Source organism: Primulina huaijiensis, chromosome 12, assembly GCF_012295235.1.
Source record: "Primulina huaijiensis isolate GDHJ02 chromosome 12, ASM1229523v2, whole genome shotgun sequence".
NCBI lineage: Eukaryota > Viridiplantae > Streptophyta > Magnoliopsida > Lamiales > Gesneriaceae > Primulina > Primulina huaijiensis.
The window spans coordinates 6694184-6719653 of record NC_133317.1 but is presented as its reverse complement, the minus strand read 5'-3'; the positions used below and the strand labels follow the sequence as shown (position 1 = coordinate 6719653).

The 25470-nt window shown below is 34.5% G+C and overlaps 5 protein-coding genes and 1 pseudogene across 7 annotated transcripts; 3 read left to right on the top strand and 3 right to left on the bottom strand.

Annotated features, from left to right (window-relative positions):
* The first annotated feature begins 1989 nt into the window (after positions 1-1989).
* Positions 1990-5360, top strand: LOC140990164 (uncharacterized). The gene is made up of 11 exons (XM_073459738.1): positions 1990-2219; positions 2756-2909; positions 3043-3114; positions 3373-3444; positions 3846-3917; positions 3967-4110; positions 4190-4270; positions 4379-4450; positions 4550-4621; positions 4966-5037; positions 5123-5360. The coding sequence occupies exons 1-11, from the start codon at positions 2117-2119 to the stop codon at positions 5211-5213; spliced, it is 1005 nt and encodes a 334-aa protein (XP_073315839.1). The 5' UTR covers positions 1990-2116; the 3' UTR covers positions 5214-5360.
* A 609-nt stretch (positions 5361-5969) lies between these two features.
* LOC140990167 (pentatricopeptide repeat-containing protein At2g20540-like) lies at positions 5970-9352 on the bottom strand (annotated as a pseudogene).
* Positions 9353-11268: 1916 nt separating this feature from the next.
* Positions 11269-14280, top strand: LOC140989823 (heparanase-like protein 2). Its single transcript, XM_073459260.1, has 9 exons — positions 11269-11763; positions 11869-11905; positions 12209-12392; positions 12494-12642; positions 12722-12955; positions 13030-13219; positions 13360-13485; positions 13569-13668; positions 13779-14280. The coding sequence occupies exons 1-9, from the start codon at positions 11557-11559 to the stop codon at positions 14082-14084; spliced, it is 1533 nt and encodes a 510-aa protein (XP_073315361.1). The 5' UTR covers positions 11269-11556; the 3' UTR covers positions 14085-14280.
* Positions 14281-14466: 186 nt separating this feature from the next.
* LOC140989824 (uncharacterized) lies at positions 14467-16139 on the top strand. The gene is made up of 4 exons (XM_073459261.1): positions 14467-15103; positions 15158-15494; positions 15613-15694; positions 15782-16139. The coding sequence occupies exons 1-4, from the start codon at positions 15037-15039 to the stop codon at positions 15971-15973; spliced, it is 678 nt and encodes a 225-aa protein (XP_073315362.1). The 5' UTR covers positions 14467-15036; the 3' UTR covers positions 15974-16139.
* An 82-nt stretch (positions 16140-16221) lies between these two features.
* On the bottom strand, positions 16222-17050 carry LOC140989825 (nodulin-related protein 2). The gene has a single exon (XM_073459262.1). It carries the CDS (start codon positions 16957-16959, stop codon positions 16423-16425), a length of 537 nt encoding a protein of 178 aa, XP_073315363.1. The 5' UTR covers positions 16960-17050; the 3' UTR covers positions 16222-16422.
* Positions 17051-18318: 1268 nt separating this feature from the next.
* On the bottom strand, positions 18319-24973 carry LOC140989659 (uncharacterized). Of its 3 annotated transcripts, none has more exons than XM_073458973.1 (4): positions 23381-23456; positions 21977-22212; positions 20903-21653; positions 18319-20564 (listed from the first exon to the last, which is right to left on the bottom strand). In XM_073458973.1, the coding sequence occupies exons 2-4, from the start codon at positions 22208-22210 to the stop codon at positions 18535-18537; spliced, it is 3015 nt and encodes a 1004-aa protein (XP_073315074.1). In that variant the 5' UTR covers positions 22211-22212; positions 23381-23456; the 3' UTR covers positions 18319-18534. The 3 variants fall into 3 exon arrangements, with proteins under 3 accessions (XP_073315074.1, XP_073315073.1, XP_073315072.1); XM_073458972.1 differs by lacking the exon at positions 23381-23456 and adding an exon at positions 23004-23232; XM_073458971.1 differs by lacking the exon at positions 23381-23456 and adding an exon at positions 24253-24973 and having other exon boundaries at positions 18320-20564.
* Between the last annotated feature and the right edge of the window lie 497 nt (positions 24974-25470).

Sequence of the window (25470 nt, the reverse complement as noted above, 5' to 3'; positions counted from 1 at the left end):
TATTATTATTATTATTATTATTATTATTATTATTATTATTATTATTTTGCTTTGCTTTTTTTGGAAACCACGAATTAACAATATATACTGGAAAGAACACATCTAAAATAGAACTATGACAAGTCTAGGCCCGTTGATAGCATCAAAGTCAAAACCTCGTTTATTATTTACTATCCATTTATTATTCTCTCGGTTTATATGTGTATTGTTATATTTATACAGTAATTAAAAATACTTTTTTTTTATAGATATAATTATTACCCTTAAAATTAAAAGAATGGTCGTTTTTTTTTTATCGACTTATGTTATCCTCCATGTAACACAAAATGAATTAGATGGATAATTCAATCGGAAAATTAAGTTTTTAGTCTTGTAACTTAACTATTTTCTATTCGTACTTTTAGTCTAGCTTTTACCTGAGTGAGTGTTGGCATGACATTAGACACATCATGCAGCAATTTACAAAGATACGTCAACAGTTTATGGTGTCAGATCTATCAATTTTCGATACCACGTGAGCACATTTGATGAGAAGCGACTAAAAATATAATAAACACCAACTCCAACTAAAACTCTAGAAATTACCATACTAAAAATGGAAAAATTGCCAGCAAAATGGTGATGTTCTCAATTTGCTTATAAAATTGGGGGACAATTTTATTTAGTGGTTCACTTGGTGCACCAATGTAGTGGGAGCCAGTAAATGTTTATGAAAGCATTGACATGATGTATTATTACCGGTAAGAGGAAAATTTATCGAATATTATTTATTTTGTTAGAGTTATCGAGTTATTACTATCTTCAAAACCGAAAAATAAAGAAAACATGTATAATTGAGACGGAGTTCATAATATTGAGAAAAAGGAAAATGCTTGCTCTAAGAGCATCCGCACCTCATCAAAAATCGTAGGGTCCACATGCCACATACACATTACATTAACACATCTATTCCCCCACATTCATTTTAACATTCACACTCATTATTTGTAGGTCTCGTTGTCCACTCATTCATCTTACTCTTACTTTAAATTAAATATATTCACTTTCAAATTTTTTAAGAAATTTGAATTATTATTATTTTATAATAATAATAATAATAATATGTTTTTATATATTTAATACGTAAAATCATTTAATTTTATGAGTGTTATTTATTTAAAATTAAAAAATTATTATAAACCTAAAATAAAACGGTACAACATAAAATAATAAATAACAATTGCATAAAAATATTAGAAAATAAATTAAACTTAAGAGAATATATATGCAAAATACTAATTGATCGGAGAGTTACATTAACGAAAATGAAAATTATAACAAATGAAAATTACAATAATCGAAAATTACAATAACTGAAAATTACAAATTTGAAATTTAAATCAATATTCATCACGTGTGTGGGGCCCGCGTTCAGAGACGGTTTTTGAAAATCCGTCGCAAATAGCGACGGTTTATCACAAACCGTCGCTAATTATCGAATTTTTAAAAAAAAAAAACTGACACAGGGCGTTCATACATGAACGCCTCACACCCTCTCTCATTATAACGCCCACTCACATTGGAGAGTGGGTGTTAAAGGGGTGTTATAACACCTCTTTAACACCCAATGTGTATAACACCCCTTTAACACCCAATGTGGGTACCCTAAGTATAATTTTGAGAATTTAATATGAATTTTTTTAATTTTTATTATTATTATTTTAAATGAGATAAACAACTCTGATATAATTTTAAAAATATAAATCTTGTAATTGGTATTATTTAAAAGAATTTTATGGTAAGTGTTAGAAACAAGAAACTAATATTTATACAATCAAAAGAATAATTATTATAAAATAAAAGAATCAAATAGAATGCTACTTTAATTATATTTAAAATAATATTTTAATTGAATTAATAATATAACATATAAAATGATTGATTTTATATGCAATTTGACCTTAATGTAACATAACAGAATATAAATTAATTTAATTTAAATATTATTTTAATATATCAAAAAATGGAAAGCGTCTTTTCACGGCTGAATCTGGGATCTCATTCTGATCGTCTCTCACTCCCAGCTCTGTAATGTATTGTCGGTAACTTGGACCGTTGCAGCAAAAGCTTGCCAAAAATGGCGATTTATCTTCGTTTGATTTGTACCGCGTGGCATCTAGTTATCATTTTACCTTTGCTCCTGAACGGAATCGTTCACTGCAAAACCCTCAAGCGAGATGGTAAAGCTCCAGATCCGGTGTTTTGTCAATTATGCAATAAATGGAGCTGATCGGTGATGAAATGGATGTTGATTGTGACTGGGTTTTTAGTTAATTTTCTGTGCTTTCGTTATTTGAAATGATTTTTAGCGGTTTACTGTTTGTGTTGATAATATGCTGTTAAGGATGTAATTTTGATTCAGGGAGTACCTTGGATTTGAGTTGTTGATTGAGTGGAATACGTGGAAATTCAATTCATTTGTGTTGAGAACAGTTTCAGTAGATCGAATTCTAGAAGTGTATGTTACGAGTAAATGACTATTTCACTCTTCTGTTGGTTACTTGATGGCCGTATTTGAGTTCAAATCTTGAAGCATAGATTACAGTATTCATTTTAGGACAATTCAATTGGATATTTTCTCTTCCCGTCTGAGGAGAACATATGGGGTCTGTGTTTTTCTCAATGAAATTGAAGAAGAACGCATGGTGCGGTGTAACTGAATGCGTGTGCTGGTCAATGTGTGTGTGTTTTCTAATATAATGTTTATGGATCGCAGTGAAGGCATTGAATGAAATAAAAGCATCACTTGGTTGGAGGGTAGTTTACGCTTGGGTTGGCGATGACCCTTGTGGAGACGGTGATTTGCCTCCATGGTCTGGTGTCACATGTTCCGTTGTTAGTGGGAGTGACTACAGAGTTGTTACTGAATTGTGAGTTTATGGTCCCTATACTGTTTGCTGAAGAACATGTTATTTCACAGTAGCTTTCAAATAGTAAAGTTATTTCGTTTATTGTTTAATTTTACTATCTCATGTGGCATTCTTTCAATTTTCCGCTTGGCAGGGAAGTTTATGCCGTTTCCCTGGTTGGTCCATTTCCAATTGCAGTTACGAATCTCGTGGATCTTACAAGGCTGTATGATACTCCATTTTCTCCCTTACGTTGATTGAAACTGAGATTTTGAGTTTACTTCTTTTTGGCTTTGAATGGATTGTATTTGAGTAGGAAAACCATTTTCAATGACTTAATGGAAACTGATCTAACTTATCATAAACTGAACTAAATAATGGAATTCTAAAGATATCACGACATTACAAGAAATTTAGAGTTGCATTTACTTTGGATTTTCTATTTTCACCCCTTTGCATTCTGAATCTGCAATGCTTGTGTCAGGGATCTACACAACAACAAACTGACTGGGTCAATTCCATCACAAATTGGGCGGTTGAAGCATCTCAAGATCCTGTAAATTCTTTTACTTTCTAATTCAATAAGCTCTATGTTTTTTAGTTGTTTGGCCGGATAACACATTTTGTCTGGTGCATAGATTTAACATATGCAAATGTGTAGGCGTGTGAAATCTAAGACACGTGCAAGAGAATCTCTTGTTGAGATGTACATATCAAAATTATGGCAACTCTCTTTAAGTGATATAAATCATGCTTATTTTACTTGCGTGCTGATATGGATTTTGGCTTTGCTCACTTGTTTTTTTACACCATTGCTTCTTTCCTTTCGTAAAGGGTTCAAAAAAATGCCCTCTAAATTGAGTTTCTTCTCTTCTTTTTCTTTTTTCATGAGCAAAATGGTTTTGTTTCTTTCCTGACTTACTTTTTTTCTTTTGTGATTTATCCTATTTTCACAAGGAATTTGAGGTGGAATAAATTTCAAGATGCTATTCCTCCTGAAATTGGTGAACTAAAGCAGCTAACGCATCTGTGAGTGATANTTGCGCGTTTAAATGACTAATGTATGAATTCTGTGCAGCTATTTGAGTTTTAATAATTTCAAAGGTGAAATCCCTAAAGAACTTGCAAATCTTCCTGAGCTCCGTTATCTTCTTCTACATGAGAATCGTTTGATTGGAAGAATTCCACCTGAATTGGGAACTTTGCCGAAACTACGGCACCTGTAATATTACCAATAATGATTTAGAGTGTGTTATTTGTTGTTTTCTCTGTTTACCTAATATCCTTTTTATTATTTCTAGGGATGTTGGCAACAACCATTTGATTGGGACCATAAGAGAACTTATTCGTATAGAAGGATGCTTCCCAGCACTTCGTAATCTGTATGCTTTGCTAATTTAACACTATTTTGTTAGACTATTTACATTGGTTTTGCTAATTTCAATTATTTATGCTGTCTTCAATGAGACCGATATGCTTTGATGTTATAGTTATCTTAATAACAATTACCTTACTGGGGGCATTCCATCACAGCTTGCAAATTTGACGAACTTGGAGATTCTGTAAGTTTGTTCATCTGTTGATGAAATTTTTATGGGTATTATAATATATTTTTCATTTACCCATCTTAATTTGCAAAGTTAACTCTCTTGTTACCACAGTTACCTATCACATAACAAAATGTCCGGTGTTATTCCATTTGGGCCAGCTCATATTCCTCGTTTGACTTACTTGTAAGTGTGCTTTGTCATAATCTTTGTATCTATTGATCTCTTTTTGGCTTGAAAGGGGGCTTGTCTCTTGTTTGCTTTTAATATGACTTTTTTTAATAAAAAATTAGCTGTTCTTCAGAAAATATTGCTCCCACTTGGATGGGTGGTCTTGTTTGGTAATGTGTGTATAACAGGACAGGCAGAGACAAACTTTGTGCATCTTATGCTTGTTATGTTGCTTGTAGTCACCTTCTCTCTCATGTATATCCGTGCTTTTCCTGCACTGTAACTAAGACTTGAAACGTAACATGACTAGCTGAAAACTTTTTGAATTTTCCCTATCTGAAGCTATTTCTCGGATTCAGGTACTTGGATCACAATCAATTTTCTGGGAGGATTCCTGATGCCTTCTACAAGCATCCATTTTTAAAGGAGATGTGAGTTCTGCACGTCAAAATATGCTTTATAAAGCAGCCTATTTACAGATTTATATCTTGATATATCGTTTGATTTATGTTGCAGGTACATTGAAGGAAATTCATTCCGACCTGGTGTGAAACCTATTGGAGACCACAAAGTCCTGGAACTTTCTGATTCGGAGTTCCTATTCTAGGCAAATGAATAAATTAATGTTTTCTTCTAGTTTTTCTCATGATTATTAATGTTTTATACAGATTACCGTTCTTAATACTTGGTGACAGTAGATTTATGTAAAATGTAGCTTATAGTGAGAAAAAAAATGAAGTTTTGGGTTCTGCTATGTTGTTTGAAGTGTACATATAGCATTCTATTCAGTTACTTTCAGTTTTCTGAAGTTTTCCAAGGTTTTGTTTCATTCATCATCCAGACTCAATCACACACTATTTAGGTCATCTACAAAAATCTCTCGTGTGTCCTCTTTGAAATTTAACCCTATCAATCCTCAAATTGTTTTATCTCATATCGATGACTTTAAAAAGAGTTGATTTGGACATCCCTCTTCAATGTAGAGCTAACACATCATTACAATCAATTATATATTTGCAAGAAACATCCTTCAAAAATTGGCATCCTTGTCAAATTGTGGAAATCATGTGAAGTCATACTGTACACGTATTGTACTTGGATTCCACTGCAAGAAATAAAATTTCCTTTAATCACCTCTAGAATATTGTGTACCCCATCCATTTTGGGATGTGTCCCCTCTCCCGCGACAAATTCATGAACTATACCGTTAAATCTCAACCGAGCCGAGCTGCAACCTGGTGGTGTCTTCTCCACCCTGTGCCTTTTCATCATTGTCCTAATCCTCCGTGCTTCGATATGTGTATTCCTGCAGCTGAGTACGCATTCGACAGTAACACATAGGCTCCACTATGGCGTTCTAATTTCACAAGTCTCTCAGCGGCAGCCTTTGCCAAATCGACATGCCTGTGACTACAGCAAGCACTGAGGAATGCCCTCCAATCTGTAGCTTCTTCAGTTGCAGAACCTGAAATGGGCACCCTTTAAACCATTTTATAAGCTTCTTCCATATGCCCATACATCCGTAGTGCTCAGTCTTGGGCTCAATATTGTACACATGATATTCAACAGATTTAGGCCACCTGCATTTGGCATACATATCAATGAGTGCGGTACCTAATTTCACGCTAACAAACAATTTTTGTGCCTTTCGACGTATCTGTGGATCCACAATCCAATTCTAGACAGCCCAAATGAGCAGAAGCACAAACAATGCTAACAAAAACTGCCTCATCTGGATCAATGCCATCAATCTGCATCAACCTAAACAATTTCAAACCTTCTTTAAAACAATTTTTTTGCACATACCCTGATGTCATAGCACCCCAAATTCCAATTTCCTTCACTTGGGCTTCATCAAAAATCAATCTTGCTGAATAGCATCGCCTTTTTTACAATACCTAGAAAAATCAACATGGTCCAAGACACACACCTGACGAACTGAAACATCTTAGTAGCTAGCTTCCATATCATCAAAAGCAGAATACATAGCAATCAGAGTGTTGCCCAGAAATTTATTAAACAAAAGACCCAGCTTTATTACATGTCCATGCATGAACCCACCCTCCAAGATTCAAATTTTTCATGTTTGAACAAGCTTTCAAAATAAGGGAACGTGCAATCAGCAAAGCCTCGACGTTTTATCTTTGAGCAAAAAAGCTTTAATCATTGTGTTACATATGCAAATTGTGGGGTTTTCAATTCGCTCAAAGATTTTTCGGCCATAGTGGAGATAGCTCTCGATGTATTCTCTATGAATTTTCTTCGAGGCTCATTTCTTCAATTATTCTATCAAGTCCACGACTAGATCATTTGTTCATATTCTAAATTGCACTAAAAATTTAGAAAGATTTTACGTTGAGATGGTGGCCGAAAACAAGGAGAATGGGAGTAGGTGTTTTTTGAAAATTCCTTGGATTGGAGGCTAGGGTTTCGAAAATTATGAGTGTGAGGTCAAATTAATTAAATTAAATATTTAATGGGCTTAATCAATTAATTATTCTAGTCCAACTAGTTTAATTAATTAATAAATCTTTTAAAGTCCAATTAAAAACCTTAATAATTTGTACGTTGGTCTTGTACTCCTACAAGCCCATTATACATACACCCATTAAATTTAATTTAAATCCTTTATAAATTCAAAATCCTTGAATTTATCATCTCCAAAATTTGATAGTCATAAATTCAACTCCTTGAATTTATTTCTCAATGTTTTCTATAAATTCGACTCCTTGAATTTTATTATCTCAATCCCTAAACCATTGAGGGTCACATAATTACTGGATTATTTTGTCCCCGTTGAAATAATAAATTCAACTCTTTGAATTTATTATCTCAACGGGGACAAAATAATCCAGTAATTATGTGACCCTCAATGGTTTAGGGATACAGCTAGCCGTGGGTTCACAACTCTTTGTGATTCAGGACATAATCCTTTATTCGGGCTAACCTTAATTTGTCTCATTCTATGTATCAACAATTGATCATGATAATATCAGAAATCATATTCTTGATTAAACTCATCGAATCATGATAAGAGCGTCTAGTAGCATTGCCCCATGATTCCTTAGGTATCACTGATAATGCCTGCAAGAACCAGTCGGTTATAATTAACGTACAATACGATCCCTTCATCTCATATATCCTGATCGAATCTACAACCATTGGTTCATCGAGGGTTGGATAAGAATTCGATAAATGTGTGACACATTTTTGACAATAAATAGTGGCATCGCATGTACAATTGGAGAACTCCTTCCCTAATGTACATATAATACTCTGGCCAGATATTATATGCACTATTATTTCATGAGATCACACAGGATATCCACACCCGTAGGTGGACGGTGAATTCCCGACTACAATTCACTGGCTCCTATATGTGTCGCAACTGTACCCAATCTCGCCACCTGATGACCCTCTTGGAGTCGGTAAACGAGTCAAAGCACAACCCTATCATATAGAGCCTCAGTGCTGTCTCGGGTCGTAAGGACTAATGGTGTACAATCACAACCATGGACTTATCCTCTCGGTGAATAATAACAACTTGGAAAGTCCTAGGGAGGACAGTTCGGTATAATCATTATATGACTACTCATCTGCGTATTTGGACCTTACCAAGAAATGCAGTACACAAGATCACATATGCTAGTCTCGAGCTCAAGTGACCTTTATCCATATTTTATGCGGCTGAATCGACGATAAACGAATTTAGATTACACAATGTTTACAAATGAGTTTCAACATCGAAGTACGATTCATTTGTATTAAAGTATAATCAATGTCTTTATCTATGTTGATCACATGTGTATACAGATAAAGAAATAACAAATCATGAAATAATGCAATATATTAATATAAAGATTGTTCATTACAACCGAATCAATAAATTCTCTAGTCAACAGTTGACTTACAAGACATCTACTCTAACATAAGTCTGCATTAATTGTTTTATGATCCGACATATTTCCAATAGATGAAGACATCTGCTTGTCATTTGCTTCCATTATAAAGTTCCCCCACGTTCATACATCAGATGAAGAGATTAAAAAAACTGCCAAACAATAAATATTCTCTGCTGAGGTAATGACGTTAAATCCTACAATATTTGAAAATAGCTAATATAAAAAATTACATGTTAATATTTTAAAATATTGTTCCATTAAATCTCTACCATCAAAGATATATTCACTATTAGCTCGGCTAGTCGGCTTTAACGTTTCTTAATGATTTTTTGGCACTTTTATTGACCCTTATTCTTGGGTTTAGAAACTTTAACCATCTTGATTTTTATGATGACAAAACTTGTTATTGTGTTTTTAATATATTTATTCAAGTGTGAAATTACTAACTCAATATGGAAACTGAAACTCAAATTTAGTCAAACTGAAAGTCTGGCAAGCTGCAGTATTTCGATGATATCTTCCAACTCGGTGTTGCAAATGACGAACCTCCTAAACGAATGATCAAAAAACTCAATTTGGGAAAATATTTATTTCACGTTAGTTGAGATAAATCGGATGTTATCTAGACAAACTAATGGCATTAAGGCTCGTGAGTTTGGCTGATCAGCAAGAATCGGTTGGGTATGAGCTTGTGCGGTATTTTGATCAGCTTGATCAACTCAGTTATCCAAATAAAACGGTTCGGTATGAGTTATGAAGCTAAGACGATGATCTACAAATCATCTTCAGAAGTCAAGACAACGAAGATAATAGTTCTGCACATGCTGAAATCAGCATACCTCATCAGTTTGGTTCAGTCTAGCAGACGAGCCCAACTGAATGATCAGTCTAGCTAACGAGCCCAACTGGCAGCAGACCTCAAAATCAATTAGGTTCGGGAAAAGCGGGTAGCAAAGCAGAAATGAACGTTTCAATATCTAAAACATTAAAGAAACATTTCAAACTGTCATATTATTGTGTCTAACGTAAATATCATTCTTGAAGCATATAAATACAATATCTTGAATATCAAATACAAGCTTTTGAAGGGTATTCAAAATATGAGCAGCTTATATGAAGAAATTAGCTAGAATAAGAGTAAGCCCAAGTGTGAGGATACATATGTAAGATACACATATTGTAATTGATTGAATCCTCACATGCAATCACTCACACATATACATGAAAGTTGAGCCTCAAAATTTAGTTGAATAAGTCTTCACACAAAGATATTTAAATATTGTGTTTGTAGTCTTGTTATAAAAGAAGTTAAATATTTTGTGGATTATGAGGTTGCGGTCTACAATCAAAAGTATATTAAGAGTTTCATTTAGGCAAAAGATAAATCCTAAGTTGAAATGGATTTGTAAAAGAAGTTGTATAAATCAAAGTCTTCAAAGGGAAGAAGAGGTGCCGTAGTAGTTGTTAATATCCGAACATCCATAAACAAATTTGTGGTTATTTATTTATCGCATTTAATTATTTTTATTGTTTTTAAGATACATTGTTGAAGTTTTTTATCTGATTTTCAAATATCAAAATATTGCATATCAAATGTTTGATAAATTACCTCAACCAAAACTTTTTATTTTACAAATACAACTTGCATGTCTTTTAAATGCTTTACCAAAATATTTAATCAGTTTCTACGAAAAATTATTTTGAATACCTTCTACTTGGTTTGAAAATCAAACTCGATTTAATTCATCAGTGTTCAATATTTCAAGAACCGAACAATTGTGACTAATTGATTATCTCTCAATCGATCTGATAACATATAACTTCTTTGCAATTTTTCCTATGTCATAGATGCTAATTAATGAACATGAAGAATAAACAATCAAATTTAAAATGATAAAGATACATAGTTTTCCTATGTCATAGATGCTAATTAATGAACATGAAGAATTAACAATCAAATTTAATATGATAAAGATATGTAGTTTTAAGTCGTGTTAATGAAGTAAAAATTAGAAAATCATAAATGGCCATGAAAAATGAACATACAGATGTATTATTGGATACAAGTGGGTTTTAGTAATATTCTCTAAATCATGGAAAAATTTCACACTTATATGTTTTTTTTAATAAAAATTGTAATTATTTTCTTTAAATAGGATTTAAAGTTTTTTTTCGTTCTTTAAATAGGATTTAAAGTTTTTTTTCGTTTACTTTATTAAAATTTAAATTTAATATTCTTTGAAAATATAAACTGCAAGTATCTATATTGATTTTCGTTTCAATTATGCTTTTCAATTTTGTGTTATTTTTATATATTTCGTTCAGACTCATCTATGTCATATTAAAAATATTTTTTATGTATAATATTATGTTTTTCAATTTTTTAAAAGAATTTCGTAAATTTTTGATATATTGATAGTCCGTAAATTGTTATTATTATTAATCTTAATTAGAATTTTAATATAAATATTTTTTAAGATGTCCTAAAAAATAATTAAAATTTTTAAGCAAAAATAGTTAATTTAATAAATGATAAAAAAAAATTGATTGTTTGAAAAATATTTATTTATTTTTAAATTTTTTATATAGAAGTATATTAGTTTACAGACATGTGTAAGCGTATATACACACACAAACTTGCCACTTTCTTGAATGGGGAGGGGACGTCCAAACCGAGACATGAAGAAAAGTCTGGTGGATTTGGGACCATGGGGCATACAGAGAGTGGATACACTACTCCATTTATTTCATATCCAACCACTATCATTTTCAATTTTGATCTTTTATGCTACTCATCCATGATCCAACCACCATCCTAGTGATCTTCAATTCAACGAACTGTCAAATTATATTGACTGTTGTCTTTATTTTATTCTTTTTCAAAAAGGGTTCTCTGCTTTATTCTAGTTGCTTGCTTTAGTAAACAATACCAATGTCAAGTATTGAACAGTCATTCGAATATAAGAGGGATGGACTAAAAGATTTGGATCACTGGAACAAATCAATTTTATCTCCACAGATTGGCCCAAAGATCAAAACTTTCTGAAAATGGAATTGAAGGGTGGTTATATTTGCTGTATTTTTTTATTATTGTTTTGTGTTTCGTGTGCGGAAAAAGTGGAGTTAACAGTGAAGGGAGTAAGCTCCATAGCCGAGACAGATGATAACTTCATATGTGCAACGCTGGATTGGTGGCCGGAAAGTAAATGTAACTACAACCAGTGCCCATGGGGAAAAGCGGGCATTCTCAATTTGGTACTGTTTTCTTGAAATTCAGATTTCAATTTATTGTGAAATACAGAAGAAATTGTGGTCGTAATTGTGTTCTTTTTCTCTTCCTTTTTCTTTTTTTCCCCCCAGGATTTGAATAGCAAGATTCTGGCAAATGCCATTAAAGGTTAGTATTTGGGACGTGGCCTACTGCTAATTTGTTGTTAAAATAATTGTTGAGATACATTATCTACTTCTTGGTATCTATCATTCATATTATGAGTCTCAGTCACCCTGAACTGTGGTGTGAAATGTAAATTATGAGAAAAGTAATGCATAAATTTTGAACTTGTTCTAGCCTGCTGATCCGACCTGGTCATCAGTAACTGGGTTTTCTTTTTCACTTTTATGCACTGTTTTCATTTAGACAACCAATATATTTCATGATTTTACGTGACTGCAATTCGATTTGCTATGACTGGGGAATTAGCATTCAACCCTCTTCGGATCAGAATTGGAGGTTCGCTCCAAGATCAGGTACTGTACAAAATCGGAACTTTCTCCGAAAAATGCCCGCATTTCAGAAGAAGCGAGAATGGATTGTTTGGATTTTCAATAGGTTGTCTTCAATTGGATAGATGGGATCTCATGAACAAATTATTCAGCGAAACCGGGTATATAACCAGACTTCGAAATATCAAAATCTTGGTTTTATTCCTCTCATTTGTAAGAACGAACCGACTTACTTGAGAGGAAAATAATGGTATTCTTGCAGGGCTAAGATTACATTTGGCTTGAATGCACTCATTGGAAAGAAGAAAACCGATGGTTCTCTTTACAGCGGCGGCTGGAACTGGAGAAACGCCTACGATTTCATGAAGTACACTGCCTATAAAGGATACAAGATTGATTCGTATGAACTTGGTAAAGCTATGTGAAGTTCATAATTTTCTTGCAAATAGAGGTATCACCTCATAGATTTATTTTTTATTTTATTTTATAGGAAATGAGCTATGTGGAAGTGGGGTTGCTGGACGAATAGAAGCAGAACAATATGGCAAAGATATGATTGCACTCAAAAAACTAATCAAGATTTTGTACCCTAATCCAACCACAGAACCTAAAGTTTTAGGCCCTGCTGGATTTTACGAGAAGCAATGGTTTGACACATTCCTGAAGGCTTCGGGACCGAATGTAGTTGATGGTTTGACACACCATATCTACAATCTCGGACCAGGTCTGTACAAAATCAAGGCTCATTACCCTCATTTCTCGGTGTTTGTGCATTTGGACTTATTCGATCTTCTCCAGGTAATGATCCAAGTCTAATCAACAAGATTCAAGATCCGCATTTTCTCGATCGTATCTCTCAAACGTACAGCGATATTTCCAGCAGCATCAGTTCATTCGGACCATGGACAGGTGCATGGGTTGGAGAAGCTGGTGGGGCTTTCAACAGTGGTGGCAAGGATGTGTCGCATACATTTGTTAATGGATTTTGGTATAATACATCTCTTTCTTTCTGTATACTAGATATCTCTACAAGCAGTTAAAAAATTAATGATGTAAGGAAATGTTAATGGCCTAGAATTCTTATTGTTTTGATGATCCTATGAACAAGCTAGATTTTATTGAAAACAGGTATTTGGATCAACTGGGAATGGCATCGAGATTCAACCACAAGGTTTTCTGCAGACAAACTTTAATTGGAGGAAACTATGGCCTATTGAACACGACTTCATTCATCCCTAATCCAGATTATTATGGGTCAGTTTCAATCCGACAATTCTCCAAATTGTTATTTTCAAGTAACTTTTGTCATTATTACATAAGTTTATTTTCATTTATAGCGCGCTTTTATGGAGTCGTTTGATGGGAAAGAACGTACTCGCTGCTTCTCACAATGGCTCCCCGTTCTTGCGTGTCTACTCTCATTGCTCCAAGAAAACAGTGAGTTAAATCAAAAACAAGAAATGTGAAAAAAAAAATTCCAAATTATTCCTTTTTGTACAACTTACAATAAGTTTTCTTAAAGACTGAAAATATGATGCCTTATTCAGACAGGAATATCTGTGCTTTTGATAAACATGTCGAATTCAACAACATTCGATGTTTCGATAACTAATGACATGAACTCGTATGCTGGACAATACAATCAAAGGGAAGAGTACCATTTGGCTCCAAAAGATGGAAATATCCTAAGTGATGTGTTGTTGCTGAATGGAACTCCATTGAAGCTCACAGAATCATTTGATATTCCTGTGTTGAATCCAAAGATTGCCGACGCCAAATTTCCAGTTATATTGGCACCCAATTCGATAGCTTTTGTCATAGTTAAAGGATTTAGAGCACCTGCTTGTGCTTAGAGAACAAGTCTCTGTTTTTTCAAAAAATATATGTGTGTGTGTGTGAGAATTTTATTTTATTTTTTTTAAAAGGAAAAAATGTAAGAATTTCATAGGGGAAGAAAAAATGTGCTTCTCGTTTTGAACTTTTTTATTTTCTTTCAATTTTTGATGTAATAATTTTTTGGAGATGACCAAATATATACTATTTTGAAGATTTTTTGTTACAGTCTTATATTAAATAAACCTATACATTAAATAATGTGCATCATAAAGTAATCTAAAGTATTACTATATTAATCATCAGTTACCAAATTAGCTTATTTTATATATAAGAATTATGTTTTAAATGTTATGTTCAAAAAATTATATAATTTATTTAGTGTATAATCATCAGTTACCAAATTTAAATATTGTAAGTCGACAACTACATAAAACCTCTCCCAATAAAAGGAAAGATGTGAGTTCGATTCTTTAACAGTGGCAATGCAGAAGAAATGGAAAAACCATCTGTTTCTGCTTAGAAAATTGAAGAGTGGCAAAATAGAAGAAGCAAAGTACGCCTGTTCATGGAGTGTTCTAAGATTCAAAACCATTCCTTCCATGCAAAGCACCTCTAAGGTTTCTTACTCTTTCTTCTTGTATTGATTCTCCTTTATAATACCAAACAAATGGTGGGAATCACAAACTTTAGCTCCTTTACCCAAAAAATTTCTAAAAACAACATTTCTTTTTTCTATAATGGATATTTTGATTAAGCAAACGAGGTATAAGCTGCTGAATTTTTTTTAAAGAATAAATATGTATTTAGTTCTCCAAGTTGCAAATTGTCCAGACAGATGAGTTGGGATTATGATTTCATTGACGCTCATTATCCCACAGCAGCAGCAGCACACGCTGTCAAATCGCTCGAAGAATCGGGGCGGAAGATCGAAAAGTGGAATCTTATGCTTCTGATACATCTTTAAACAAGATGAAAAGCAAAGTAGAAGTTCCTGGAATCCGACCCGAAAGGCCTAAAACTTCGGCCAAGATTACAGGTAAAAGCCAAGTCATGTCTAAAAATTCACAAAATGTAGTTACGAATGCATCAGATGAATTTTCGAAGGCAAGTTTCAAAGATCAAGATATCAAGGTGCCAAAAAGCACTTCAACAGACAAAACGAAGCCAGATACCGGAAGTAATGTCACTCCATCTATGAAGAAGAAAGCTAGTTATGCTGATATAGACCAGAGAGGTGAAAGAACCAGTAACAAATCCAAAAATCCAGTAGCTGAAACGCCTCCAACTTTGGCATTTAAGAATCTGAATATCACCACTGGAAGCGAAAAGGCTGAGATTCCAGCACCAACGCCTGCGGCAAAACCTGGACCTAGAGAATCTATGGCGTATGCTTGGGAGAAAGAACACATGACAAGCGTTAGGGAGCGGTAACTAGTTGTTTTAGAGACAGCTTTCAAAAACAAAAACATCTTTTTTAGAAACTTAATTGATTCCAAAGACCCTTCGTTTTTCGGTAATTCTTGCATATAATGAAAGAAGTTTCAGGCACGAAAAGATGATGGACACCATCGAAAAGTGGGAAACTAAGAAGATGACAAATGCGACACGCAAAGTCAAAAGAAGAGAGGTACTCATTCTCATTACCAACCCCCTTCGATCAACATTAGAAGTTAAGGTTAGTGAGATCTAACAATCAAGATAGAACAACTTTCAGGCTGAAATGGATAAGAAACGAATGAAAACCTTGCAGAGCTATCGAACCGACATCACAAGAATCCAGGAAGTTGCAGAAGCAGCCATGGCACATGCAGAGAAGAACCGCAGAAATGAGGAGATCAAAGTGAAAGAGAAAGTGAATAAAATCAGATTAACTGGAAAAATTCCAGCAACATGTCTGTGCTTTTGAATACCATCAACGATAAAGACACAGAAAATTGTAAGAACTTGTAAATATTGTGCAGTTTTCAAGTGAAACTGTATAAAATGTCATGCTGTGAAAATTCGTGAAGTTTGTATCAAAGAGAATACCTCAAACAGATCATCAGTAAATGAATACAAAAAAATCTTCAATATGCACCATAAGAAAAGTTCTTGAATCCATTAGACATGCTAATTATTAGAGTAAACAAGAAAAACTTAAATTTGGAGACTCAATAATAAATTTATAAATTAATTGGACAGATGGTGTTCTTTACATACATCTCATCGCAAATCATATAATCAATTATTACAACTTCAAAAGACAAAGCAAAAAACCAGAGGGAAAGATTAAAAAAATAGCATTTTCATAACAAACAAACTAAGGTGAGTTCCACCAGTGTGAAAAAAACTGAAGTCCCAAAGTATAAAAGTCGCCTACTTCTTCAAGAAATCCCCGGCCATCTTCATGAAATCCCCAGCGCCGGCTCCTCCACCGCCTCCAGACGGCTTGTGCAAGAAATCTTCCGCCATTTTGACATAGTCCCCAACGCCGCCAGTGGCGGGATCTTTTTCAGGGTCGGTGGTGACGGTGGCGGAGGTGGTAGTGGTGGTGGTTTTGTTACCGTGGGAATCAACAACGGTGGTGGTGGAGTGAGTCGTGTGGTACTGGCGGAGATAATCCTCCGCCTTGTCAACGTACTTTCCCATTCCTTTACTATCATCTAGCTTTCCGTACTCTGAAGCGCCGCAGAGTAGATCCGCGGCCGCATTAGCGACCATCCCTTTTTCATGCTTCTGTGGCTCATGGCGGAGATGGGATTTCGCCGCGTCAGCTACCACCTTGGCGCTGTTGAGAAGGTCGGAGTTTGATGGTCTCTTGTGGTGCGCGTGAACGGGGTTCGTGGGGTGATCGGAAGTGGGCTTCGGCTTCGAATCGTGATCATGTTTCGTGATATCGGACAAGAAATCCATTGCAAGGAAAATTGGCGAAGAAATGAGAGAAAATGGAGGGCAGACGAAAGGTAAATGGAGAGTTCGGTGGTGGAGATTGTTTCGTGGGAAGAAGTGGAAGGAAAGAAGACACGATTCTAAGTTTGACTTTGAAAATAAAAAGCTCACCCGTTAAGACATTCGTAATGGTGAGTTGTTATAAAACTCATCCATTCATCATAAAATTTTAGAGTCCACTGTCACATATTTATATAACATCATGTTTTTCACCCACATTCTTTTTAATATTAAAACCTATTATTCATGGATGTGAATGTCCACTCAATTATCTTAAAAAATTTTAATATTAAATAAATATGTTTTACAATATTTAAATCATTATTATTCTAATTTTTAAAATTAATCTTACTTTTTAATAAAATAATTTTATTAATTTTAAAAAATAATATAATTGTTATTTAAATATTTTTATTAAATAAAGCAGTTGTCCGAAAGAAATATCATGACAGAAGAATTATGTCTGGAACACGATTTATTTAAAATTACAANAAAATAAAAAATCCAAAAGAAACCTAAAAAAATAAATTTAAAACAAAATAAAAAAATAAAAATAATAATAAAAATAATTAACGTCTCTCTCCTGTGAGTGGACATTATAATGCCACTCAGAATGGAGAGAGTCTTAAATGAGCATTATAATATGTATTTAACATCCCATTGCGCATGCCCTTATTGATCAAGTTGCACAAAATTTCGAAAATATTGCAAAACAATTTGGGGACATATTATTTAGTAATAGTTCTAATATGAATTTTAATATTAAATTTATATGATATAGATTATGAGTTTTTTCATAATTTTTAATAAATCAGTGGTGGTCGAAACTTTGTTTATTTTAATTGATTTTTTGATTAAACTCTATTTGGAAGTTTAAGTTTTATTTGGTTATATTTTTATATATATATATAAATAAGCTTGCAATAAATATATTTATGAGAGTTGAGTTTGAAAATAAAATATATGCTGCATCAAAGAAGCCAAGTAATACACTCTGCACCTATTAGTTTTTAGCAAAAATTTGTGGGAGACGATTTCACGAGTCGTATTTTATGAGACGGATCTTTATTTAAGTCATCCATAAAAAAATATTACTTTTTATGCTAAGAGTATTACTTTTTATTGTGAATATCGGTATGATTGATCCATCTCACAGATAAAGATTAGTAAAATCGTCTTACAAGAGACCTACTCTAGTTTTTATAAGAGGTGGTCTCTACAACATATATATTTTACATGGGTTAAATAACATTTCAAATTCTTCTGACATTCATTAATTTGAAGTTAGAATTGCTGAATATTTGCCATTAGATCAAACATACACTTGCATTTGAAAAAATGCTATGTTATATATCAAGATGAAATCCGGTAACATTATTTGTAAACAGATGCAAATTGGTAAATCAAAGTCAAGAATCAAGAAAGATAGCTAAAAACGACATTTACAAAGACAGTCGACTACTTCAAACCCGTAATCACTCAAACAAGCTCCCCAATCAACTCAGAATTAAAGAAAGTATTGCCTTGTGTTGATTACTCTCATCTTAATGTGATAGTAGGAGGAATACCTGCAGGGCATCGTTGTCGACGGGGGCGCCTAGTTGTCTTTCCCCACCCCGTTAGACTTATGTCCTCCAAACCAGACTCAATGTTGTTTAGTTGCTGCACCAACGAAGTGCAGACTGTGGTTGGAATGATATTGGGGACTGTTTCAATGACTGCTCGTCTCCTACCCCTAGCGCCTCTGTTTCTACCGCCGTTTCTTCTGGTCAATCCCGAATTCCAGTGATGGCCAGTAGCTCTCATCAGCCCTCCAAATGTCTGAAGATCCTCGGTAACTTCATGCCTTGACAACGATGTTAGACCGGGTAGGATGTCCCTTTGAAAGTCCCTTCGCTGTCTTCCTCTCCTTGACTGACCCCTACGAGTTCTAGTGACTAACGTATTGGCTCCCGTGTCCTCTATCTGGGCTTCGGGAACAAAGGGTATAGGCATGTAGTCATCTTCTTTAGTTTCAACAAGTTGCAATGTCATGGCCTCAAATTCATCAATCTCCTCGTACAAACCTTGCAGTGGGGAACCATCTCTGGTTCTTGATTCTTTACGGGATACACACTCAAGTTCAATAGCGCACACAGACATGGTATTGACAAACCAGAGGAGTGAATCCGCCAAGGAAACTTCAGACATATCGATATTTGGACAAGATGATGAGATGGCGATTAGCGCATCTGCTGCATTTCGAAGAACCTCGTCCGGTGTTTGTTCCACTTTCTTTTCTAACAAGTGTAACGAACCGATATCGGGAAGATTTTCCATGGATGGTGTATCGTCATCGTCACTCTCCAGGAAGACAGGAGCTTCCAAATCTATCTCCTTTGTTACCTTATGGCTGTTGCTCTGACTTTCATAGGACCGTACTTGAGGATCTTCACAATCACTTACACAAGAGTTTAAATCAATGTAGCAGGCGCCTTGTGTCGCCTTTTCCATGTGTTGCTCTTCATTAGCTTCCAGCTCCTCTGGCTCATACGCTAGATTTATGTCAATTATTATGTTCTTCCTTTTGTTATTTTTGTCGGGAGAGGAATTAACAATGGTCGAGGAGGAAACAAGTGAGGATGGCTCGTGTTCTCGGGCAATTGTGTCAACGACTGGAAACCCAAGAATTTTCTGAACATTTCGAGTCTCAGCAATCTCCTTTTTCTCCACAATTACACAATCATTTGAAGCCAAGATAACCAATGGTGTGTACGGCTGATTAAGATCCCTAACTGGCTCTCGCTTACCACACAAAGAAGCACGAGGGACACTTGAGTTCCCTTCATTGCCATTAGTTAGCTTAGGTCTAAGCCAAGGCAGTGCTGAGACATGATCTTCATGCTTACCTTTTCGATCTACTGTATTGAAATCTTGCCGGGCCCAGGGCTCATTCGACGAGTTCGAAAATACCTCGTTCAAGTTAATATCCAGCACAGGCTTTGAATCCACATGACAGGATCCCTTTGCAAAAATCCCAAATCCGTGATTAATTGAGCGGTCAGATACTACTTTATCACCCTGACTGCAGTTAAGATAACCAAAGCCAGCCGATGGCAAGTGAGCCTGTAGTTCTTTGTTTCCCGAGGCAGACCCATGTGAAAACCCATTTCTCGTTGTTTGTTCGTTTCTCAAACCTGCATTAAATCTATAACTATCATTTGCTTGCCACTTTCCTCCAAAGTGTTCCTGGATTGAAGGCGATCCAGATGTGGTTATCTGTTCAGTAAACCTACTTTTTGGCTTAGCCAATGGTGAGATGGAGTGAGCCTGTGACCCAGAAAAACAACGAGAACTAAAGAATGGGTGTGAACTCTGAGAAGCTACAAGTGGTTCCAACTGGGTATTAAACTCACCACAGTGGGATCCATCTCTCAACAGATTTTCCTTGCAATAAACAGTAGGATATGCTGGAGCATATCCAGAAGCATGATGAAGCTGGTTCAGTGTATCTTGGACCGGATTGTAAGCCATAGGCAACTTATCTTGCGGAAGACCTTGACTCTGGGTGCCAAGGTTATTACTAGACCCTGAGACCAAAAACATAGCAAATTTAAGCTAATTACTTTAAGAATTAAAAAGGAAATATATTCAATTAAATGCTGAATTCATGCAAGTATGGCATCAAATCAAACATATATGAGGAAAGTGATTGTCACGTCCTGAGGCCTCCCCCGCAATCGCGAATGCACAATGGACTCTTACACCAACTACTTCATATTCGTCGTCACTTTACAAAACTCAAGTTGTTATAGGAGTACATTGTGACTATTAATTAACCAATTTAAATACTCCTCGTGATCCGACGTGGGATGGTGTATCATAGTGACGAACATAACAAAACTAAAGAAAAACATGAAAACTTTACCAGCTTCATGCATGTAGGAGAACCGTCCCCTCTTGTTGAATTCACTTTCAACAGTTGAGTTCATCCAAAAACCATGGGTTACACCTAAAAATCTTGCATTTGACTTAGCTGGCTGATTCATCACTTTTGTCTCCCCATTGGAGGAAGTATTGCCATGGAAATCAACCAGTAATGGAGACATTGATTCTTCAATCTGAACGGGTTTGTTTAAATCTGCGATCCCAACCGAACTTCTGAAACAAGAATCAGAAGTGAAAGCATCTGTTGGACAATTAGCCTTCATGCCATCATGACTTCTAAAGAAACTATTTTCAGGCTCAATTCTTGCATTTACTTTGTACTCCTGTAAGTTTCCCCCTTCTTCAGAATCAACATACTCTTCAGCAGGAAGTTGAAGATCAAACAACTTCCTCCTCACCTTCAATGGCCTTGAATTCAATGCTTCGCAGTCCTTCGAAGTAGAACTGTTGTGGAACAGAAACTGACTTGTCTGATTTTCTTTTCCTTTGGTGCAACTCATGGGAGAAGTGACAACCTCAACTCCCAAAACTGATGTTCTACCATGACCAGAATTTGACAAAGGAAATCCAGCCATATGCCATTTACGAGCATCATTGGATGGCATTTGAAATCCTTGAAGACTTGACGATGATGACGGTTCTATTGATGCTCCTTGTTTATGTAACTCTTTCCTTTTTACCTCTCCCATCATATCCGTTTGAATTCTGTAAAGACGGTGGAGTTCATATACCTAGATTCCAAAAAACATCAAGAAATTAGTTTTTCTTGTGTATTTGTCAGAAACCACTTGTAGGAACCTTCAATATGGACACCTCTATGCGGAAGACCGAAAATATTTGCCCGAACGAAATCAAGCATACACATGTATGTTCAGACTTTAGACGATAAAGGTCATCCAAAACTGTATTAATAAAATATCAGCCTATTTTTTTTATTTTTTTGCACGGCTATTATGTTAGGACATGTAAACTCTAGATACGATGCTATATTACTCAATTTTGAATTCGATATTTTTAATGAAAAGGATATAATGAAGAAATGAATCTGGATTACCTGATTTCTGAAAACAGTCTCATGTTCGATCATTTTTTGCTTTAATGCATCCTTGCCATTCTCAGGATAACCATTTATTGCAGTTTTTGGCATGAACCCATTGAAATACTGCCCATTTGCTACAGTCTTGTCTCCGTCAAATAGGGGCCAGCTACTACTGATTGAATCTTCGTTCAGATCTCTCATGGAATAATATCCTGGCAAGTAGCTTTTGCAATGTACTTTGGTTCCCATTCCTGTAAGCAGTATTCAATGTAAATCAGAATTCCACAAAGCCGTGTGACATTATTTGTTCAATTTAATAACTCGTCATCAATTTAATGCTCGCAATTGTTGAACATAAAAAAGATATCCAGGCATATAAGTAGTCTATCATGTTCTTGACTCTTGAAAATGACAAAGCAATGAAATGAAACAAGAGGGGTGACAGGGATGGGATTTTTTTAACTCAAATTCATCTTGAATAAGATCTGAAAACGTTACAGGCTCTCTCAAGGCAAACAAGATAAAAAACAATGACCATCCAATGAAAAAGTACAACATTTTGAAATCAGACGTTGATGTGCGCTGAAGCAATATATCATTGACATACGATAAACAGTTAAGATGATACAAATCTCATCTTTTGTTACCAAAATTAAGAAAAGGGGCTTTAGCATTATTTATTAAGAAATAAATCAATGCATAGGAAACCAGTACACAGATAGAAAATAATAATTACAGAAAGAATAAGCACAGAATCACGGGACTGTACCCGACAATTCAAGTTCTTCAGTAAGAATTCGAGATCTATCACACATTTGTACAGAAAAAAAAAAAGTGGAGATGAACATAAATAAAATTCAAGTGCTCCTACAAACAATAGCAGGGAACGTTCCCAAGACCAAGAACCAATTTATCCCTGAAAGAGGGCACTGTTTTTCTTTGAAAGAGGGCATTTTTTCTCTCCCAAGAAAAGTGAAAGTTATAGGAGACTTATTTTCCAATCACCGCTGGCAGATTCTTGAAACAGTAAATGCGAGAGAACCTTTTTTCCAATGAATTAATACAGTACCAGCAAATTATAGGTAAGTAAATGCCAAAATCAGTCAGTTGTACACCCAATGCGTCCATTATGCATATACTAACTTCTGAGTCTCTTAGGATTGGATGACAATTTTCATCGTATTCTCTGTGAAAACAACTATGGAGAAAACTATTCATGTGTAGTCAAGAAAACATTAAATAGTATCGCAAAATGCATAGCTGGACATTAGATTATGTACAGATTATGGTTATAAAATGTCATGGACAGTCACATCACACGTGTTAGAGGATATCAGGATATATGAGGCGAAAACATCCTTTTCCGGAGAATTTCAAAGAATCTTCTAAGTTTTTTTGTCAAAAAGAATTCATACTCACATGCTCTATGTGGCTTAAACTCAAAATTTGAGCTATGAAAATCCAACAGCCCCACAATTGCGATATTTGATTGCCACCAAAGTACTTCTAAATCACATCAGAGTTTCAAAGATATCCATAAGTATACCAGAAGAGGGATGTTACATATCAGTGATTTTCCTCTAGTTTAATAACAGCTAAAGTCATGACAAACAAGATTTTTACGACTAGTAATGCGCCAAAAAGAGCAGCATAACGAGCCATATAAAACTATTTGGTAAAAGGTTGTTCTTTCACCTAGAAAACACCCACGTGCCTCACGCATAAATTAGAGCAATAGAACGTCGAGCGGGTCACAACGTAGCATGCTTTTATAAAAGAACTTCAGAATGTACTTCAGGAAACCAGAGCAATTTAAACAAACAATCAAAATATACACCCTTCAAACCAATACAATTACACTCGGCAACTTTTTATTCGGCATGCACAATAAGGAAATCAAGTGACCAACAAATATAAATAAACGAAAAGATATTTAGTAGCCAACACAAAACAAAATTGCACATATCATCCCTGCTACATGAACATACAGAAAGAATAACCCAAATGAATGATCACAGATCAAAATCAAAAGATAAAATCAATTTAACTCCAACGAACTGCCCAAATGGATGAGCACCTACTTCAATAAGTAATTTCAATAAAACCAATGATACATCAAACTCAAGACCTACATTTACAAAGCAATCATAACTCAATTACCGGATTATTTATCAAAATCCCAAATTAAAAGGCAAAATAAAATATTTTCTTCTTATGGACCATAGTCAAAAACTGGGTAAATCTTAAAAAAGATTAAAACATTAAACAAAAGTTTAAAAAAGTATAATTACCTCAGACCCACATCCTGGAACCACTTCTGTTCAAGAACCCCTTATGAATTGAATCATCCAAAATATTTCCAAGTAAACAAGACCACAAAAATCATTAGAAATTCAGATGCTCTTTTACGCTGTAACTTTAAAGAAAGACAACAAAAATAGTAAAAAAAAATTATGCAGAACCAGAAGGAACCAAAACAAAAAAAAAAAGATACTAATAATTGTCAAATGAAACAAATAAAAAACAAAGTGAGTGGTCTGGTAACTCCATTGAAGAAGTTCAGATCCTCATCAAACTCAGCTAAAGATTGAAGAGTTCGATCTACTGGGCCACTCTCTCTCTCTCTCTCTCTCTCTCTCTAAAACAAGATAGCAACTCTAGAGAGAGAGAATGACAGAAAAAAACTATACATATATATAAAGAAAGAATTTTTAGCAACTGTATATATATATTTATTAACAGTATCAATAATTATTATTTAATATAAGAAATCTTCACACAAACAAACGACCTTCCATGAACAATGACATGAAATTTGTCAACATCCGGTCTCTTTTTATTCTCTGCTATTTTCACGCACAGACAAACACCGTGAAGGTTTTTTAAAAAAAATTACTTTGTTCTAGCCATTGATGCACTGAAACCATTTCAGGGTTTTTGGAGTTAAAAATGAAAATCAAACAAAAAAATAAATGGGGGATTTGTATATTCTCCGATTTCTCTCCACCTTTCTAGCTTTTGGTACAGAAAATATAAATGAGAATTAATTTCACAATATAAAACTGTCCAGCTATATAAGGTTAATATACACCCCACCTATCCATGTACGTATTTTCTGTGAACAGTACGATTTTTTGTTTTTGTTTTTGTTTTTATTTGAAATAACGTATGGATTTCATCTTACAAATTTGAAAACTAAATTTATTTTTTTTGTTCGAATTAATTATTCAATTTTTTTTATAAAGTTTACACGAGGTTAGAATTTCAATTGAATACTTACTTACCTTGATCAATTTATTGTTTTCACCACTAATTGTACAATTTTAGTTGAGACTTGAGATAATTTAAAGATTTGATTTTTTTAGGGGTTCACGACCCCAAACAATTTTAATCTGGTAGGTATAAGATGGTCGGAAAAGTTTTTCGATTCCCATTTTGGATTGTGTTATACTCCGAATCGAATATCTTATAAATCGGTATGCTTTCATCATCTCATATACAGATACTCA